The 21,656-nt window shown below is 42.1% G+C and overlaps 1 protein-coding gene across 1 annotated transcript in view; it reads right to left on the minus strand.

Annotated features, from left to right (window-relative positions):
• Window positions 1-21,656, minus strand: part of ZNF521 (zinc finger protein 521) — a 277,307-nt gene that overhangs the window by 10,180 nt on the left and 245,471 nt on the right. Inside the window, 2 exon segments of the mRNA XM_004742857.3 lie at window positions 16,633-16,748; window positions 19,662-19,793. Coding sequence (XP_004742914.1) covers window positions 16,633-16,748; window positions 19,662-19,793 — 248 coding nt within the window.

The raw sequence follows: 21,656 nt of genomic DNA on the forward strand, positions 1-21,656 counted from the left end.
GGGACTCTACTGCTGATGGGTCAAATGTGGGAAATATTAGCATGGCCATAATTCCATTTTTTGAGAGCTTTAAAAATGACAGTAAAATTTCAGTTGCTAGCTGACCCTTATCTGTTTCGTATACCAGCCAGGCTTAAACATTTCCCATTTTGGAACTGACAATAGTACGCAATACTTACTAAGTTAAGAAAAAAAAAAAAAGTCCCAAATTGGAAGTACAGGCTAAAATATAGCACAATGGCCACTGGGAAATATATTAAAAATCTAAGGTCTATTTTTAAAAGGAAACCATGAACTATTTGCTTACATGCAAGGAGCCGAAAGAAAATTTAAATTGAACTATACAAAGCCAGCAAAAGTGAATGAAAGACTGGAGCCAAAAGATGCTGTTCAGATTGTAGAAGTGCAGGATCCCAACGTATTATGGGACAGAAGGCTTTGATAGGCAATACAGTCTAATAAGATATTCAGGGATTAAGTCAGTGCTTCACGGACAGATGTGTCCATGTGCCAGTTGTTGCTAAGCTTTAATTTTTCCCCCTGCAATGTTTAATTTATCACACTGGCGCTTTCTAAACTAGAACATCTGTAAACAAGGTTAAGAATGACCTCCTTCCAATTTTACATCCGCGAACAGTGCCCCTTCTTCGTGCTCTAATTTTAGATACCTTAAAGATAAATAAATCTGTGGAAGGAAGAAAAAAAGGCTTGTCTGACACTGTAATGTGTTCATCTTGGGCGAATACAAATTTCCTCTCCACCTGGCTCTTGAGGCACACAACTGACTCTTGCCGCTCAAGCCAGAGTCAGGCATCCCCTTCGCAGTCAAACGCAATTAAACAAACTTCTGCTAAATATTTAACAGCCTCGTGTAGTAATTAGCAGCAAATAATGGGAGCTTAAATTGATAATTGCTCAGAAATGTCCTCTTGCCAACATTACAAGTTTCCCGCTCCTCCCTTTTCTCTTAGATTTTGAATCCCGAAAGGTTTTATTTTTAAAGGACTCAGTTACTGAGATTACCCATGGTGACATTACTTGGCCCACGATCTTGCAGTCAAGTTGGGCTGTTTTGCTGTCAGCTGCAATATTCCACCCGCATTACTTATTTTACTTCTGTGTTTGAAATCCAGCGCAATTTAAAGTTATGTACCTGAAAGCTGCTGGAATGGGGCATTGATTTAAAAACTGACTGGCAGGCTTAGGATTTAAACTCTGGTCCACTAGATTCAAAAGGTCATCTGATTAGAATGAGAGAGGCACAAGGCTTGTAATTTATATTCAAAGGGTAACCTTTGTAGGGAGAAGGAGGGAGCAAGGACTCTTTCTGCTTTTTCCACTCCATATGGACAAGGATTCCCTTCAACCAAATTCCAATAATTATGAAAAATAGTTTATTGAACTAAGAAAAAGCACAAGAGATGCCACTTCCTTGTAGTGTATCACTTCCTTTATTAAAAACACCGCCACACTCTCTAGGAGGTAACCTCGTATTAAGAGTAAGTCAAAGATGTTATAAATCATTAAAACTAACAGAAAAAAAGTCTTTCCCCGTCATAAGCAACCAAATGTTAGTCTACCAGGGCATTTGCTTCCGTGGATATGAATAAAAAGGATAAAACTGTGAAATGACGATGATTGACAGGCATCATTTACGTAATTAAACTGTGTAAGGACAAGTCTGTGCGCGCATGCGTGCACATGTGCACATCCATGCCCGAGCTGGACGTTGGCACAAGTTTGTGCTGTGCAGAGGGGGTAAAGTTACATACGTGTGCGCGTTCTGCAGGTCAAATTCCTGCCGTTGGCCTGTGATCTTTTGGTTCCTCATTGCCCCAAATTGCCCTTGTTTTAAGTTCTAAACGAAGTCCTTTTAACGAGCAAATATTTCACAAACCCAAGTCTATTCGGGTGTCTCTCACTTAAAAAGAAAAATACACAATTCTGGTTTGGAGAAAGGAGGAGTAATTTCATACCCAAGGTGGGTGCTTGTTTTCTTGCTTGCTTCTTCCTTTCCTCTTTCCCCTGCATTTTTTTGTGTACTATAGAAAGGATCCAGTCCCCTCCCTTTAATCATCCCCCACCCCCCTACTCCCCGCAATCACCCCTGGTGGTTAGCCAGTTCACAGAGGCACCTATAGAGGAGACCAGGAATGCTGCAGGCACCTCTTATCCTACACTGAACCTTGTCAGGGCTTTGGGGGTAGATCTGTGTTTTCTCTTGTCCCTCATCCACTCTTACCTCAGGATCTCACAATGGCAGCGCTGCCCCTCTCTTTCCACCCAGCCAAGAAGAGCCTGTTTTTCATTCAGAAACTCCCACGTTAAACTCCCATTTTCCTCCCACTTCCCGGGCACCTTCTCTGACACTGCTTTCCAGGTCTCGGTGGGACAGTTCCCTCACCTCTCGTGGTCCACAGAGCTCCTAGAAAGACAGCCCCGCACAAAGATGTGCTGTAACTATGGTGAGAGTAATCTATAACCCTCACATCCTTATATAATTTGCTACTCCAAGTTAATTTTCATTCATTACAATAAAGCAATATAATTAAAAAAATAACTCTTTAAAGTGAAGTATTTAACATGATCCTGGAAGAAAGGCAGCTTTCTTGCTAACAGAGGGCTAGGCAGCAGGCATGGTGCACACTCATGCAAATTCAAAGGTGAGGCGTAAACAAGAACACACAGCCACACTGCCATGCAGAAAGGGCCTGGCAACGGGAGGCCTCATTCTAATCAGTCCTCAAAGGAACCTGCCATACAGAAGTGGCACTTATTCTAATTTAAAGCCCTCATGCTTGCTTCAGTGTTGCAAAATTTATAAAAGAATAACTTCATTAAACCGCCTGGCACTTCAAACACAAATGCAAACCAGCCACAACACAGAAGGAGCTGGACAAGAGGAAGAGAAATATTCCCCGAGAGTTGTTAACTCGGATATTCAAATGAAGCCTGCATTGGGGCAATTCTCTTCCCGATGACCCGGTCTGACATGCAACTTTCCTTCACCAAGGACTTCTCTTTACTTCACTCGGGAGGCCTGTTGCTGCTTAGCGGTCTGCTTAATCACACTGGAAAATCATTCAGAGGGGTCCGGCAAGCCACGTGCCGTGCAGAAAAAACGTCTGGCAGTACCTAAGTGAATACCGTTCAGCGTTCTTTTCCTGGTCTGCAGAGAGATTGACTCTGAATACACACTATGACAGTTTCCATTTATTGGGATATAGATTTCAGACTCTTCTATGTTGAAAAACTCATGTAAAAAAAAAAAATTGCCCCCCTTCACTTGGGTCTTCAAGAAAGAAAGCAAGAGTAAGGGCTAAGTGGAAACCACCTGGTCGATCCATGCACAGCACTGGAGAAAAGTGAGCTTCACATCCTAAAACACACTGTTAAGGAAGATCCTTTTTCTCCCTTGAATCCAAGAAATGCTACAGTAAAATAACTGCAGGCTAGATTTCCAAGCGACAATGTCAGTTTGTGTCAGAACACACATCATTTCGTGCTGTCAACATGTTTCTCCAAATCTCTTTTTGGGGATGCAATGCAAAGACAAATCTGGAAGCCTTCTGAAGAACTCCAAGCCTCTGAGAAAGTGTGTGTCACATACGAGTTGTACTATGCACCGCGATCTGGAAAGATTCCAGTCATGAAGGAGCCCTTTCCTGTTCAGGGTTTCTCAATACCCACATCCAAATTTGGGCAGAGATTCTGCTTCAGAGGGAGTAAGGGTAAGCATCCCAAACTCTTGAAAATGGTCATCCGTGGCTGGAGAAGAGGCAATGACCTTAGGGTGAAATTGCTTAAGGTGAATCTACAGCCAACAGAAGGTCTAACAGAAGACATTGAGCCCAGCTCAACATGGAGCTGTGCCACAGGGTCCGCTGCCGCTCAGAGGGGAGACCTGCTCTAGGACACTCAGGCCAGGAGAGGACAGACGGACAGGAGAGATGGGAGCGTGAAAGTTATCATCTAGAACAACAACAACGGAAAGGCAGTGTGATGTGATTCGTATTATTCCTAGGATAAACAAATACTGGAATTAATTCTATCTTCGTAAATATGTTTTTATAATGCTGAGGGCTCTTTTACTTTCACATAATGCCATAGAGCAGTAAAGGTAAGTTTCTATGATTTTACTTCTCCGTGAATAAAACAGAGCTAATCAGATGGAATGAATGAGCTAATTCAATTACAGGCAGCCTTTATTGTGCAATAAAATATGGATTATTGATCTTGTGGAGTTGGCAATGCATGATGCAAATTTGAGTGAATGAAACCTGAAGATGCCAGTTTGACTGTTTTTATACATGCTTATGTCTACTAGGACTGTTTCTACGTTTGGAAAACCAGCAAAATAAGCAACGCTAACTAATTAAACCCCGGGCTTCAAAAGGGGATGGATGAAAGGTCACCACAGAGGGCTGGCATGGCAGTCTGAGAAGGCCCCTTTAGCAGGGAAGCCATCCCTCTGTAGACTCGTACAACAGAGGGAGGGGTGGAGACACGGACCCTCTCTCCCAGCCTGTCTGTGGCACGGTAAGCGACAAACTTATTTGGGATACTGAAATTGACTCCATACGCATCTTGCTACAAATCCAATCTAGTCCCGTCATCGGAACGAATGTATTGTTGTGGCTTTGCACTTGTGAGGCAGAACTTGCCTGAGACACAGCGCTGGACTCTTCTAGCAGAATCCTTTGGTCTTTTATCTCTTAAAAAAAAAAAAAAAAAGGCAATAATCAACCCTGGTTAGAAAGCAAGCGGCTCTGAGGTCACGTGAAACGGAAAGCCTATGCAGCCAACACTAAAGGGAAAAAAAGAAGGTGAGCTCTCATATTCCGTGTGTATTTACACACCTCAGTTCCGTCTTCGCACTTCCCCTTATAAATCTGCCCCCAGATGCGGTGGCATGCTGATTGCTGTTTGTGCTCTGCTAGACCAGACTGTCTGCCGTATTCCTTAGAAACGTCGCCCCGCTCCTCCCTGCAGGCCTGGCCCTTTCCCTCCTTTTGACCAGCTCCCCATCCTCACTACCCTTCCATGGACCAACCCCCCCAGCCCCTACCCGCAGCACAAACATACGCTCTTTCTTCCCCGGATTTTTTTTCTAAGACTCGCAGTGGGTTCTGTGCTTTGGTAGGCGTCCCTCCAAAAGCACAGGCAAGCGGACATGTGGCCTGTTTTCGGAAAAGACTCCAACGAAAGGGAGGAATCAGAGATGCTAAACAATGCTACGCAAAGTTGCAAGCTGCTCGGCTACAGTCCAGAAAATGAATCCAATTTTTCATTCTGTCATTATAAATATTTCATTGCAAATGGTACTGATTTTCTGCAACTGTGGTTAAGCAAAGGGCCTCTGTGTGAATATTTAAGAAAAAAAAAAGGGGGGGGGAGGAAGACAACGAAGAAGGGGAGGGAGGAAAGGTTAGCAACCAATTAATTTCTTACTTTAAATGTAAAAGATTCCGGGAGAAATTCAACAGTGATGTAGTGTGTGACTCAAAGAAGAAGAAGAAAAAAAACATTTACTCTGCTCTTCTTCTGACAGTTTCTCATAAAATATCTGCAGCCCATCTATCTTTTAGTACTCCAGGCTCCTCTGGAGAGCAGAAAATGGTGGTTTAAAGCTCACTTCAGTGCCAGTCTGCGGGAGATTGCTTTCCACAGGACCCCCGCTGATGGAGGCCTAGGGGAAGAGGCCCAGGAGTTATTCAATCAGCCCGAGACTCTGGGGCGGCTGGGGGTCCTTTGAGGGCTGATTATAAAGCTGCCCTCCTGTTGCCTGCCTCGGAACAGAATGAAATGAGCAGCCTCTTGCTGAGCAGATTCTGCAAGAAGGAATTTCACCTGTCATGGAGTTTGTCAGAATTTCAGGATTTATCTTGGTGCAAAATTAATAAAATACCAACCAGGATTTCAGGCTGACTACTCAGCTGTGTCATCTCAAAGTGATCTTTCACCCAGGAAAACCTGGACAGTGAGGACAGCTGTTCTTGCCCTACTTCCCCTTCGGAGGGTGAGCGAGGCGACGCGATACCACCAGACGTCGGGATGAGATTCTGAACCAATTACACACAAGGCTGCGTCACGTGTGGGTGCTACTGTCTTGATGCGTGACCTCTCACCCCGCCGCTGTGGTTCTGAAGCCTCTTTGGAATAAGCCCAAGTCTGAAGCATAAAAAGGCCATTTCTGCAGTTTATAACACAGTAGGTCCCCTATGGCATCACATCTGTTAAATTCATACACTGGTATTTCAGGCCGGAATTTGATTTATCTCTTAAAAAGAAGTTCTCACGACGGACTGTGTTAAGAGCACAGATTGTGAAACATTACAAATTAATCTTGGGTCCGCTGTGGACAGAGAGGTGCGGTTTCAGCGTTTGTGTGAACACGTGTGCTCTCGGGTCCCCACACTCTTGGGGCTCCCTGCGGGAAGGGCCCTAGAGGGGAGGGGACAGGCAGGGGACAAACCTCTCTCCCTGCTCTGGGGCTCCGGGCTGCAGCTGGCTTGGGAGTCTGGCGTCTCTGCCCACTCCGCTGCAGAAAGTGGCCCGCACCACACAAGTCGCCACGGCCGCTGCAGGTGGGGTTCTACGAAGCCCCAGGTTTGATCATTTTGAGCTGGGGCTTGCAGAGCCCTGGAGCAATTAGCTCTGGTCCTCAGGATGGGCAGCATGACGTCACAGATGGGGCACTGTGCGGGGACTGGTGCGGTGCTCACGCCACCAGCTGGCCAGAGCCACTGGGACAGAGGGTACAGACCCTTCTCGGATTCGACTCTGGACTCTGAACTCAGGTTTGGAACAGGCGTAACTCGATTCACAACATCTACCTTGTCTCGCATTCCTGGCCCCCCACCACGCTCCAACCATGGGTACCTCTTCCTAATTGGTCATTGGCAGCACACCCCCGGCTCTCAGAGCCTGCCTTTGGTTTAAGGCAATCGCTGCCTCCCTGTCCGTTTTCCGATGGACATTTTCTAAACGAGACATTAAGCAACACTATAATGTGTTCCGTCCAGCTCTTCTCCTGGTTAACTGACAGTCCCGTTTCAGAGAGCCACCTTTACGAAGCAGTAGTGCCCCGATGATATTAATACCAAGAGATCTCAGGAAAGAGCGAGAAAGGGAGAGGGAAAGTGCGCAAGCGAAGGCACAGATGGTGGGCGGGGACGCAGGGTGCTCTCAGCAGGCTTCAGTGGAGACGCATTAACTCCACGGAGGGATGAGGGCTGCCCACCAGTCCCATCATGAATTATAACTGAGTATGGGAGTGAGGTCTTAGCGCCTGGCTCACAGCAAACAGACTGTTCTATTTTCCTGCCCAATCACCTTTCACCCTTAGAAACTCAAAGCACAGCGAAGCACACTGCTGATATTTTATGGTATCCCCGTAGCCTTTTATGTGTCTAGAAGGCACACAAACTTAGCAGATGCGCCCAGCGGTGGAAGTCAGATAATTATAAAATTAAGTTTTGGCAATGTCAAAAAGGAAACCTTTTTACGGGTGATTGGGGTTTCCAGCGAGAGGTGGTCTTCGGTCAGCTGGGGGATCGAATCAAAGCAGGAGGGGCGGTGGAAGACAGATGCCCGCCTCTGGGCCATGCTGAGTAGCGGGGAGGAGCCTCCCTTTTGCACACTTTCCTCCTCCTCCTACGTGAAGGCAGCTCCTGCCCCTTCGGTTCCGTTCTCCCACTCGCTCATTCAATGAAGTTATCAATGAAGGAGGCCTGTTATTTTAGGCAGTTTAAAATTTCACCGCTTTTCAAGGACTCGTTTACCCTGCCTTTCACTCCCGCTTAAAGCCTCGGAGTTGCTGTTCTAAATGACAGCACTGTGAGCGAGCCGTGCTTTTAAGCACTATTCATCTCGCCCGCCACATCTCGGGCTTTTACAGAACATGGCTCGCTCTCCAATAAGGGGAACTCACTCTTTCATAGCTGCAGGGCAGAGCCTGTTCTGAGCTGTAGATTCGCTGCAAATATAACAATAAAGGATACAAATGTGAATTCCTCTTAAAACACACGCGTGGCTCGGAAGCTGCCTTGCCTTAGCAAACTCGATCAAGAGCAGCCTATCAATCTTTCTCCAAATGCACAGCAACAGCTCATTGAGCACGGCTGTCCCACGGATCGCCACATCGGTGGATCAGAAGGCGCTGGAACGAATTCTTTGCTCCTTTCGGGGGATTTATAGTTGAAGTCCATGATTACCGTCTCTCTTTCTCTAATTGTTACAACAGTTGGATATGGAGGTGGTGTTTTCCAATAGTCGGGTAAAAGTTGGTAAACACAAAGGGTCTATTCTTGGCATTTTGTCTCTGCTAATGTGAGGAAGCAGATCCATGTGTGGAGCACACGTCTAAAATAGGAACATATGTGGGAACGGAACGTGCCTCTCTGGACTGCAGAATGTTCTAGAAAATCAGGATTTCCAGACCTCTCCAAAGGATCTGGGTACAAACGTGGGGAGACCGAGCTCTGTCTTTTCAGGCCAATCAGGCCCACAGTTTCTCGCTCCCTAAAGGAAACAGATCTTCTGGCGCTGTGGCAGCAGGCTGTCTTGGCGACATAGAAGGTGGTGGGGCCAGCTAGAGCGCAGCCAAAGCAGAATGTGGCAGAGGTGATGAACATTTCCAGGGGGTGGGGAGGGAGGGGGCTGTGGAACTGGCCACAGTGCTCTTCAGTACACCCTAGCTGGACGCTCCATAAAGTTGCACTGATGGCAGCTCGGAGATGGCCATCTGTCGTCAACTCTCGGCCAGACAAAAAAATAATGTAATGGCAGATCGCTAACAACAGGGCTGCTGGAGGAGGGAATGAGTCCTAGAATGAGGAGGTGGTGCTCCATCTTTTAATAGCGAAAACCAGCCATCGATAGGAACATCAAGAAATTAATGGATGGAGAATTTTTAAAAACTGAGCTGGGGTGTTGTAGAAACGACTCAGATGTAAACATAGTGGGTTTTAGCTTATCACAGTCGCCTCTGCTGCCCCGACTGCAGTCCTATTAACCACTCGGTTCTTGAAAATTCGACTAGCAGGACACATGGTGAAGCAGTGAGGGCCAAATTTAGTAAAAGGTGAGCCCACATCGTGCCTCCAAGCATGCACACACAGATTAGGCATTTATTGGTACAAAACGGGTAATTGAAAATGCATTTACTCATTTAGTCCAAATGAGTTCATTGTGACAATCATGCTTATCCATCTTTCTGGAGGCTTGCTTAATTTCTCGACACAGTCTTAGAAAAAAGCAAAATAAAGCTACCTTATCTTTAGATGCATTGTAAATGCTATGAAATTTTAAACTCCCTTCTTTGTTCGAGAAAAACCTTAGCTTTGTGCTACTGCATAGATGTTAGGAAGTGGGGAGAAGCAGGGAGAGAGAGAATGAATGAAAAACAGTCAAAGTGAGGTGAGCTGTGTTCTATTTCTTTGTCCTATATGATTAACTCTCTGTCTTCAATGGTAAGGCCAATCAATCCTGATTGAATTATCCAATATTAACAGCTGAAAGTGATCAAAAGTAATGGTGAAAACATAGCGCCAATCAATAAATCAATGCAAATGATTCAGTTCCTGGAGATTCGATCAAATAAAAGAGATAGATCAATTTAACCACTGAGCAAATTAAGTGGAAGTTGGTGGAACACCAATTTACTTCAAAAGCCCTGCAGGCCCGCAAAGCAGAGAAATGAGGTGGTGGAGAAAAGGACCAGTTCCAGACCCACATGCTCACTTGACACAATTTATGCTCCTGAGATCCCTAAGGCTATGTGATGTGTTCCGGGGCTGTGATTTCAACCCCAAGAACAGAAGTTACAGAGGTCCAAAGGATCAGGGGAAATGGAGAGCCCGGGTACTGGGAAACATAAACCACCCAAGAAGAGGCAGGAAGGACATCCCCCACACTGAGCTCGAGAACGCAGTGAGGGCAGGCCCAGACAGGGCGATGGGCAAATCTTCCAATCTGGGGTTCCCAAAGGAAGACCACATGATAAGAGGCAAGCAGGACAGGGTTTTGAGTCTTAGAGTTGGAGTGGGGAATGGCAGTTGAACTGCCATTCAAACTACATTAGATATAAAGATAAAACGAAAAATACACAAAAGTCGTGAGGAGTACCAGAGGCAAGAGTTTAAGGGCAAGTCTTCTAGCTTTTTAAAGGCACACTTTTCCATTCCTTCAGGTTGCAAAAGAAGATCAGCCTGAGAAAATATGACAACAAAGGAAAACAAACCTTTCCCCAAAGCACACCCAGATCCCACCTTGTCTTTGATGGAGGGGCAAGATAAAACTTTTTGTTTGGTCCCACGTCCTTAATCTGGGGTATGTGGAGAGAAGGGACAGGTTGTTTGGAAATAGATTTCTGAAAGCAAATATAAATATTTTGTTTTATGGTTATATGCTAGAAAGAAAAAAGCCCAAGACTCTTTATCCCTTAAAAAAGATGAATGTTGAAAAATAAGAATTTTAACGTGGATACCAATTAACATGAAACTATGTCAAGGTATGATTAATTGGGAAATTATTCCAGTAGAACTAGAGCAGAGAGCTAAGGAACATTCTGACATTTCTGAGATAGAGATTTCATTTCTGAGTAATGATGACTCTTGATTTTGTTTACTTAGGTCAGCACTAAGGAGCAGGGAGAGCATCAGGCAACCAGTGTTCACCCCATGCCTGTTTTGTTCTACACTCTGCACTGAGTGCTCAGGATGACTTACTTGCTGTGCTCTCTCACCAGGATACTGGGAGTTAGGCAGGAGGCCTTGTTGTTTCCCACATGCCCATTTTACAGATGGTAACACTGAAGCCCACAGTTGAGAGCTTGTAAGTGGTAATGACCAGAATCAAACTCTGGTGATTCCCCTCTGCAACTGATGCCCTTTCCCTTGTACTAAGCTGCCTATAGAGAATTGAAAGCAAATTAAAACAAATGAAAAAACCCACAGAAATTATTTTCTCAAACTACTAGCCATTGGAGACTTAATGGGTGGCTAATTACATCTACCCTTCAGAACCAGCTTGAATGTGTCCCTCCTGATGTCTTTCTTGAGTCTCCCAGCTGGAGAATAAGCATCTTCTCTTGGAATACTTATAACGGTTTATTATGTATTAGCTCATACAATGGTTAATCATACATGTATCTTATCTTTTCTAGTAGACTGTAAATATGATCTATTTCTAATTATTTTTGATATGTCATAGAGCGAGATCATGGTCAGTTTAAAAGATAAAGTTATAGTTTTATAAGTATTTTAATTAATAAATATATTACCTTTTTTAATCACAGCACTGGGGCAACAGAAGTAAACAGCATAGCACTTGTGATTTTGACTATTAACAAGGACTCCTCAATGTCTCATCACACATTATTTGATAACTTGAGACACAAATTTGTATTAAGGTTATTAAAAGGCTGGTTGAGGGAAGGAGCTAAGTCAGCAGGTGACCCAGTGACTGGCTGGGCAGCTCCATTTCCACCCTATAGGGCCAATACTACGTGCACTGCTTCGTTTTTCTTTCAGAGGTACAACCATGAGACCTGAGCACCAGTTAAGCTGTGGTGAAAAAAAAGATGCATCAACATCACGTGACTTGGTGGGAAAGTGATTTGAGAAGAAAAACAGCTGAAGAGACAATTGCCTATTTAAACAGAAGTGCTATCCGAAAGAAAATCATGGTGTTTCCTTCCCAACATCAGATGATTACTGCAATTTGAGTGTGGAAAACACAGCATTCATGATCTAATGAAGGGAAGGGCTGCCTGTCACAGTAATCTTTGATTCAAAAGGAATTCCAATGCCAGAATCTCAGAACCAGAAGTTCACCTAGGCCTATCCCCTCGCTCCCTGCTGCTGGAATTCCCTCTCTGTTCATTAAGTTCGTAACAGGGTGCCTGATGGAACTTTCTATGGAGACCCATCAGAAGATGAGGATTGGATCACCGCCTTCGAATTGTAGCTTTTCTAGAGGCAGCAATTAAACAGTAATTACTCTATTGAAAGAAAGTGGCCTATTCAGCAGCATTTTTACAAACACACCACTTGCTCACACCTGTATAAACCACTTTGGATACAAATATGCATTGTGGGATATTATTCTTGGACCACACCATCCCTCTCTCAAGGCAGCTTCCTTAAGTTCGGCAGAAAAAAGTTCTGAGGTCTATTAGGAAAACATGTGAAACATTCAATGTATCCATTTGCTTTTAAAATAACAGAATGTTCATTTAGTTCAAATAATTCACTTGTATTCCAAAGGACATCTTTCCTACCAGCAGGCTAGGCGGACATATATTAGAATTCCTTGCACAAATGAGGGAAAACTCTACCAAAGGAAAAAGACTGTCTTGCCAATAATTTTACGTTATCTATCTCTAAACTGGGATTTAAAACTTTTGGTCAGAAAGGTTTAGGGGTCATGTGAAGAACATAGCTTCCTTGGGGTGCCTCGGTGGCTCAGTAGGTTAAAGCCTCTGCCTTCGGCTCAGGTCATGATCCCAGGGTCTTGGGATCAAGCCCCGCATGCTCTCTGCTTGGCAGGGAGCCTGCTTCCCCTCCTCTCTCTGCCTATTTGTGATCTCTGTCTAACAAATAAATAAAATCATTAAAAAAAAAAAGGAACATAACTTCCACACCAGCAACAAGTGTGTCCTAGATTGAGTGTTCCATAGAAATAGAGGTTTTAATGTTTAATTCTAAAAGGAACCGTGGTCTGTGATGTCCAAAACATGATGTCGGAGTCCTTGGTCTCCTGAAGATGAACAGTGTATAATGAGGAATTATCTGAGTTCGGACTGGCATTGTAGGCAGTTATCAATGAAAATAACACACGTGTGTGTGTGTGTTGGGTATATAATTTTATACCCAACAAAGCACTTCTAGTCACACACACACACACACACACAAAATGCTTTCTCGTTTTTAACTGGCCATAAGCAGTGAAAGAAATGTAAATTACTTATTATGGCAATGAAATGATTTATGCACCATTAAAAGATACACCATCATTATGTAGTAAGTTGATTTTGAAATGCTCATCCTAGACTTACAGTAGTATTCTCACTGTGACAGAAGAGTCAAATAAACTATATGCTTTCAGGGGCACCTGGATGGCTTAGTCAGTTAAGTGTCTAACTTCAGCTCAGGTCATGATATTGGTGTCCTGGGACAGAGCAGGCAGGATGTCAGGCTCCCTGTTCAGTGGGGAGACTACTTCTCCCTCTCCCTCCACCTCCCACCTCTGCACCACCACTCATGCACTCTCTCTCAAATAAATAAATAAAACCTTTTTTTTTTTTTTTAAAGGCTATACACTTTCAACCTCCAATAGGATTTCAGTTCTTGGACATTTAGTTTTATAATCTCTTATGAAAAGTCCTCCTTTCTGAACTTCAGTGGCATAAAAAAGTAAATGAGTATGAGTTCAAGTGGTATGTATGATGCGTATCAATTGTAAAATTTGCATTTATTTTCCACACCAGAGCATGAACCAAAGGGGGCTGATAAAATGGTTTCATTTTTCTACTCTTATGATTTTGGTTACCAATCTAATTTTCTACCATTACTTTAATTTCAGTCGATTTCTCCCCTCATTCTAGAAATTAACAAAACTATTAGGTTTTTGTACACTTATCATGCTCACTTTTTATGCAAGAAATAAAAGAAATCAATCCTTAAAAATTACATTAATTCCAACCTCTGAGCACAGGTGTAAAGGTAATTTGGGTAATGAAAGCAAATGTACGGGACTGTGAACCCCTGAGGGTAAAGGAGAAGAATCTAAACATTCTCAAAACTAGAAAGAGTAAAGTTAACACTGGTCCATTTTTCTTAATGTATTGTAAACAAAAGCCACTGCTACTATTGGGAATTTTAGAAAATAGGCCTACATAGATATTCCAATGACTGTGGATGTTAGCTTTCTAAAAATTATCATATACTAACTATAAAACTAATCTTATCTAAGGGATGATGCATGTATTTGAGCCTGAGTATTCATATCAAGACCAAAACTGTGGGGCACCTGGGTGGCTTTAGTCGGTTGAGTGTCCAACTCTTGATTTTGGCTCAGGTCATGATCTCAGGGTCATGAGATCAGGGTCGAGTCCCACATTCGGCTCTGCACTCAGCAGGGAGTCTGCTTGAGATTCTCTCTCTCCCTCTGCCCCTCTACCCCCCCCCAAAAGACCAAATATGTATGATTCTGAGTTATGGGATTAGAAAAAGAGTGCCCACCGCTTTGGATTATGGACTAAACCTTATTGTCGCCCAGATCACAATTTGAATGAATGAATCAAGAATGATTTGAGAGGTGTTGGAACTTCTAAGATCTTAAAGAGTCAGAAAGAGTTGTGTTTTGTATTGTAGGTTATAAATCAACAGTCCTCCAAGTGTGACTTGGGGACCCCTGGGGTCTCCTAGATCCTCTCAGGAGGTCTGCTATGTCAAGACTATTTTCACAATAGCATTAAGACATTATTTGTCCTTTACACTCGCATTATCTCATGAGTGCACAGTGGCGTTTCCTAGGGGCTAGCTGACAAGCAATGACATCATCTTTCTGGCAGTTGTAGAATCGCATGTGTGTATATTCTTGTGTTTAAAACATCTTTCAATTTAGATTTCTAATATGGAAATATCAATAGATAATAACCCACACAAATCAAAGCCCTCTGGGTCATCAATCATTTTAAGTGTAAAGGCATCCTGAGATCAAAGAGTTTGAAAACAACAGGTCTATACTAATTGTAAAAAAGAATGAAAACTGTACTTTCCACAAAACCCTAAAATACACTATAAAAGAAACCTGGAGTCCTGAAGGATGTGTTTAATTGCTTAGTTTTTTCTGTACTACCCTGGGCTATAGGTTACTATGGCCTTCTTTTGTTGGGTTCTTTTAATGAAAGACATTGAAGTCTTGCCACAGGTTAGCTGTATTAGGAATCTACTAATACAGTACAAAAGTGCAATTTTGTTGCAATTTTTTTCAGGAACATTAGATAGAAGTCAGTCTCTATAGATTCTCAACACCTTTTATTTTAACCTATTATTAATTCTCCACAGTTTACGTGCTAATTCAGTATCACTAGGTGTATTCGCCATATCCTTCACAGAGTCATAAAAACCCAAATGACTTATCTTTTGATACCTATTGCAATAAGAATATATTTTCAAACAGCAACTTAGGTTAAATTAAGAAGATATACTTTTCAACAACAGTCTAACTTGGCCAATCTTCTATATTCAATTCCCAAACAGATGTGACAGCGTAGAGATCTATTTAGAAGTGAAAAAAAGTAAGATAGCAACTTTAATTTCGGTCCACTGATGCCATTGTCACAAGGAAATGGGCTCACCCATTCTTTCAAATATTTTTTATTTCACTTCCTTGATTTGCTATTGGTTTACTTGTAGAGTAACAGACAATAAACTGTAAATTCCTTATTTTGACGCACAATTCACAGAAATCTGGTTTCCCCAGAGCTCTAGGAGGTACAAAGCTGTCCCAGGGTCAACCGTGTCAGATGAGGATTTAAGGAATGGGTGGAACTCTGAGTTCCTCCTTCACCCAGATCTGGTTGAAGGCATTCAATGCAAGAAATAACTACCCCTTGCCCCTTTTAAGGCTAAATGACTTTATTGTTAATGATTGTGCTCATAATGACAAAACAACTTTGTGTTTGAATCCATTCTCCTCTAACAGCTCCAACAAAATTGAACAAAAACCTGTTACTCCTATAATTTCATTAGAAAAATGAGGATAAGTATTATGCCCATTTTTCAGATGAAATAACAGAAAACAAAACAAAACAAGAGTTATTTTCTTCCATAATAAATAACATTTTTCAGGGTAGCATCCAGGTCTCTTACCCATATTTTAACCACTAGTCTATTGCCAAGAGTAATAAAACTAACTGAACATTTGTATTGTATTTTTTGGTTTGTACCTTAGATTCAGACCTCTTCAGTTCATTTATACCTAACAGCAACCCCATAAGCATTACACTTGTCTGTCAGTTCTTCGTATCTGAGGTTCAGAGACATTATGGACCCGTGCAAAGTCACATATCTAGCAAGTGGACACTCAAGACTAAACCTAATGTCTTTGGGTGCCAACATTTTAAGTAGGAGGCTGTTACTGGGTAAAATTATTCTAGTCTATTAAGCGGAAGAAACCTACTAGACAAGAGTACAGCTTCTTTCTTCTCTTCCCTTCTCCCTTCCAATTCTGAGCCCCTCAGGACAACAATAACTTGGACATCCATCCAGCTTGGAGTCCAGTGGGAACAGAACATGAATTAAACAGGATCAGGGAGAACGGGCCATGACAGCGAGGTGAATGATCCCACAGTCCAATAAACCTGACCCCTAAGCCTATCACACTGGGTCAGAAGGTCCAATTATAGGTCTGTTCCAGTTCTTTTTATGATTGACAGCAGCCAGAGGCAAAATTACTTTGGTGTCTGTTAATCCAGCTTCTAATTTTCCCTTTGCCCCAATACACACAGAGCATCATGGTGGCCCAGGGTGAGTGATACTGCGAATCCAGATTTAAAATGCCCTTGTCTCCTATAAGAAGAGCAACTGAGTTCAATCCCGGTTCTCCTCATGGGGACATTACCTGCAGCTCTGTTTGGAAGAAAAACTTCTGTGGACATTGTGTGCAGTCATAGATCTTGTCTTCTTGTCCATGGGCAGAGAAAATATGCTGCTGCAACTTGTTTGCTTGAACAAACACTGAAATGATAAAAGGATGGTGAACTTTGGGTTATTTTCTCTCTGCGATGCCCTCAGTCGATGACTCCCCATGAAGAGCCCCCCCCCACCCCTGACTGAGCAGCTTCAATGGCACACCTTCTGGGTGAGACTACTGGCAGGCACTGGGGAGGGCTGAGTCCCACTTTCTCATGGTTGGGTCACTGGCTTTTGCGAAGGTGCCCTCTACCAGGTGCCCAATTCAACCCAAACAGCTCCCGAGTAAAGGTTTATCGAGGCCCCGCTCCCTATAAATCTTTTAAAAATCAAGCTGAAAATTGTCAAATGCACAGCCTTGTCTGAACAGAAATGACTCTTATTTCTCAGCAACCCACAGGTTAAGAAATCATAGATGCCAAAACCCTGTTTATTGTATTTGCCTAAAGTTACAGCTAGTGAACAGTTCTCTATTTAAATGCGTTAATGCTAAAAATTATATCCCACAGCTACTCTGGGGCACTGTCTATAAATGTGAAACAGAACGGCAGGTAAATTCTCTTTGGATACTTTAAGATCAACTCAGCCTACACACTGAATGCAAGGGTTTCAATAATATAAACATGTTCAATTTTAATGACTACAAAACAAGGCCCTAAGACTGTGTAACAGTTTACCTAGGAGACATACTATTAATAATTAAATTGTATATGCCAGAGGCAGTGTTTGGGTTGGCAGAACTGACTTCTGATGGATGCCTGGTGCACCCTGACCTAAAAAAGTTTGCGTCTACAATATTAATCTGTATAGGCAGGGAAAGGATTTATTAAAGATGTTGGCATTTGACTTTGACTCCACTCTAATCATTAAAATTATTCTAATTGCCAGCCAACCTAAAATATTAGAATATTGTTCTTGTGAGTCATACATTTTAATCACATTTCTCATTTCTCATTACCTTAAAAAACGACTCAGATTTCTTCTCTCCCACCTAACATGCTTTATGGTGGAAGGTTTTTTTTTTTTTTTTTAATTGTTATTTCTAAAATTACTTCAAGATATACTAAAACAATTCAGGTCTGTCAGCACAGAAAATGCAGACTGCTCATGTTTAATGCATTTTTGTCTCTTACCTACATCAACAAAAAGAAATGGTGTTTTTATACAGATTTGCAACGGCTCTCCATGTAACTTAGCACATTTTATGAGGCTTCTGGCTACAACATCAAATAACTATTTTATTGGGGGTCTTAATCATAAGGAGATCTATGACCCAGTCTTCCTGATGAAGACTTATTCTGAGCTTTTATACAGAACTCAGACTCCTGACTCATGGTATCTTGAGATAAATACTATGTCATGGTAAAAATATAACATTATATATTTTTTTCTTAACTACGGTGAACAAACTACTGGTTACCAGAGGGGAGGTTGGGGCTGGGGGAGGGGGTTGGATGGGCACAATAAGGGATGGGGATTAAGGAGCACTGGGTGATGCATGGAAGTGCTGAATCACTATATTGTACACCTGAAACTAATAAAACACTACATATTAGCTACCTGGAATGAAATTAAAAATTTAAAAATTCAAACAAAAGCATTAAAAAAAGGCAAGCCTCCCTTTCCCCATAAACCTAAGTATGTATTTTAAAATACAAGTTGTGGGGCACCTAGGTGGCTCAGTCATTAAGCCTCTGCCTTTGGCTCAGGTCATGACCCCAGAGTCCTGGGATCAAGCCCCCCACATCAGGCTCTCTGCTCAGCGGGAAGCCTGCTTCTCCCTCTCCCCTGCCTGTGTTCCCTCTCTTGCTGTGTCTCTCTCTGTCAAATAGATAAATAAAAAAATATAAAAAGAAAAATACAAGTTGAAAGAATTAAAATAACCAGTTCCTTGAGGAGTGGCTGATGAAATGACTGAACAAGAAAGAGCCTCACAGGCAAATGTTGAAGCCAGAGCCATCACAACACTCAAGTACTACTTGTGGTACCTGGGCAATGAACGTGGCCCCTCTCTTATTTTGTTACAGGATCGAAATCTATAGGCTGAATGCAGTGAAGGTTAAGAAAGCCTGAAAGCTTACTCTGCAGACAAAGAAGCCAGTTTTGAGAGAAGGATATATTTTTGTTTTGTTTTGCTTTTTTTTGTTGTTTTTTTTTTTTTTTTTACAAATAAGGAGGAGACATGTCCTTGAGGGGCTTGACCATCTAGTTCAAGACGCATGCAAAATGATCACAGAGGATTTTCCAAAATAACTTTTGTCACTGTTGGAGGGAGTACCAGAAATGTGTGTGATCATATTTCAACCCCTGTGGGGTTCAAATTATAGTTTCTGATTTACATTTTTTTTTTTTTTTTTTTTTTTGCCGCTGCTGTTGGAAACGCTAGTGCTATAGCATCTAAAAAAAGGTTTCTTCTCAAAAGCGTAAATTTGTATCAACTTCTACTTTAAAAATCCAATTTGATAGGAAATAAACGCCTCATCTAATCTGTTTTCTAGTTTCAAGAATTTGGGAGGGTTTTCGTAATATCTTTTGTATTTCCTATGGGGAATGTTACAAAATTCTCCACGTTTAAAAAACAGACATGGGCTGGGCAGCATGGCTGCTGTTCTAGTCAGACGCCTTGCAACTCAGAAAACGCTCTGAGCAGGCATTCTCTGTCTGGGTGACCTTTTAACACCAAGAGGAGAAAAGTGAACAGAACATGGATGTCGTTTTCCAGATGGAAAAGTGCAAAGTTCTGCGGGAGCTCGAAATGCCATTTGTTCATTCTGACAGTTAACCTCCCTGCCCATTTGAGCCTTTAAGTAGGCGGCCATCAATAATGCTAATCAGCAGAAATCAAACATCTTCTCCCCAAATTGAACTGAAGTCCTGTCCGCAAAAGGCTGTAGCAGTGGGGAGACGCCTTGGTAGGAAAGACATGACCAGGCCATGGAGCTCTCTAGAGTTTCCTACCTGTGAAGCAGACAGGGCACTTGAAGGTACCTCCCATCCCTTCGAAGCTGTGCTCTATCAGATGGCACTGGAGTTTGGCGGGGGAGTCAAAGGTCTGGCTGCAGAGTTTGCATTCGTGGTTCAGTCCTTCATCTGTTAAGGAGAACATGAGCAGAAAAGTTGAAGCTCACCGCCTCTTTAATAGACGTGAATTCACTATAATGGCACACATCAAACTACTTCTGTCACTGAATAGAAATATATAATAGTGTATAAGGTTGTTGGTTATCCGTTCACCTTACCTATGCATTTATAGCAACTTAAGACATTTCTGGAATTTAACCTCCAAAGATAAACAGAAGGCAGGGTTTGATTTAGGGGAATGCATTTTGTTCAGCTTTTAAAGCGTAATTAGATATCACTGATAAGGCATCTCCTTTCCACAATCATGTTTTTATGGCTGTGCATTTAGAAAGTCCTAAAGTAATGGACCCGCAGAAAAATGGAGCCCCTCTTCCTCAGGCCTCTCCTCTGGTTTACTTAGAAGGTTCTACAAGTTTCTATTTCTAACTATAAGGTTTTTAGTGGTATTCCCACAAACTTTCTTTTTCTATGCCCAAGATGTTCAGGCAATTTTGAATTATTATCAATGCTTATAGCATATCCTATAAATGCTTTATTTTTTCTGCATGGGACTCTTGGTTTCCCATATCTTCTCGGTTCAGTGCTCTCTCTACTTTATGAGACAGTTTTAATTTTACCCTGTGATCTAGACTGCCTTTCTCCAAAGGAACATCTATGAGCTCCAAGCTCACTCTTGTCTAGTCCTGGATTTTTCTTTGCTATCTTAGGGACAAGATGGCAGAAAAATATTCTGATGTAATAATAATTGGTACAAAATGTGCAGCTTCTGTTGTTGATTGACACCATTATTTTTATGTTGCTTTTGCCTCATTAAAATGTTTCTAAAATATTTAAGTAGTTAAAGAGTTTACTTAATTCTTTAATTAAAATTTAAGAATTATTTCAAATTGCAATGATAAATGAAAACCAGTAATGCTAACACGAAAACTCACATTTCTTTAGTTTTCTGTGTTGCAGATACTGTTGTTCTACATGCCCACAGATAGACATTCATTTAACAACTATGATTAGGCCCATTTTATAGATGGGAAAAATGAGGCCCAGAGAGTTTAAGTGATATATATATATTTTTTTTTTCTGAGTCAGAGGCAATATTTGATGGAGCCAGAACTGAGCTCCAGGCATCCTGGCCTCAAGGGCCAGGACCTTAGCAAATAGACGGCCATACACCAATGACTCCCAGACGACGTCTCAGAGAGAGGAAGGGCTAAGAGGCTGTGATTTAACCCAGCCTGTTACAAGTTACACTTTTATCTTCTCCTATTTGCAGTGATTAAACATGTGATTAAGGAACATGAGTGTCAGATATTCTTGGGCTAGGAAATGAAAGACATATTCACACCGTGGGGGTAACAAGTCTATCCCCCAAATGTATCTCCTCCCATGGAACCCAAGTGCACGTGGAAGTCCTTCACCAGCTGCTATTACTGGCAACACAAAGGGTCAATTACAAAGTGAATTATTATTAGCTAACTAGGAGTAAAATCACTCCATTTGTATTCCTAATCTTTTTCTCACACAAGTATGAGTCTTTAGAAGCAGAGGATTGGAATTTGTAAAAAGAGAAGCAAAGCACTAATTAAGCCACCCAGTACTGTCTACATTTCACAAGAGATAAAAACCTACTCTGTATTTGGGTGGCACAGTAAATTCCTTGATTATAATTATGTAAGAAGGAGTTTAATTGTGCATACTGACATGACAAGAGGTTATACAAAAAGCTTTAGGGATTATATAAGATCAAGGGGTTTTCATCTGTTCCTTTCTCTCTCTCCCTCTCTTTTTTCTAATCCTAAAGTCACCAACATTTTCCCAAATTTTAGATATTAAGAAATATCAGGAACACAATTTATTGTAGAGAACTGGGTCTGT

Source organism: Mustela putorius, unplaced genomic scaffold, assembly GCF_011764305.1.
Source record: "Mustela putorius furo isolate JIRA1106 unplaced genomic scaffold, ASM1176430v1.1 tig00003858_pilon_pilon_pilon, whole genome shotgun sequence".
Taxonomy (NCBI): Eukaryota; Metazoa; Chordata; class Mammalia; order Carnivora; family Mustelidae; genus Mustela; species Mustela putorius.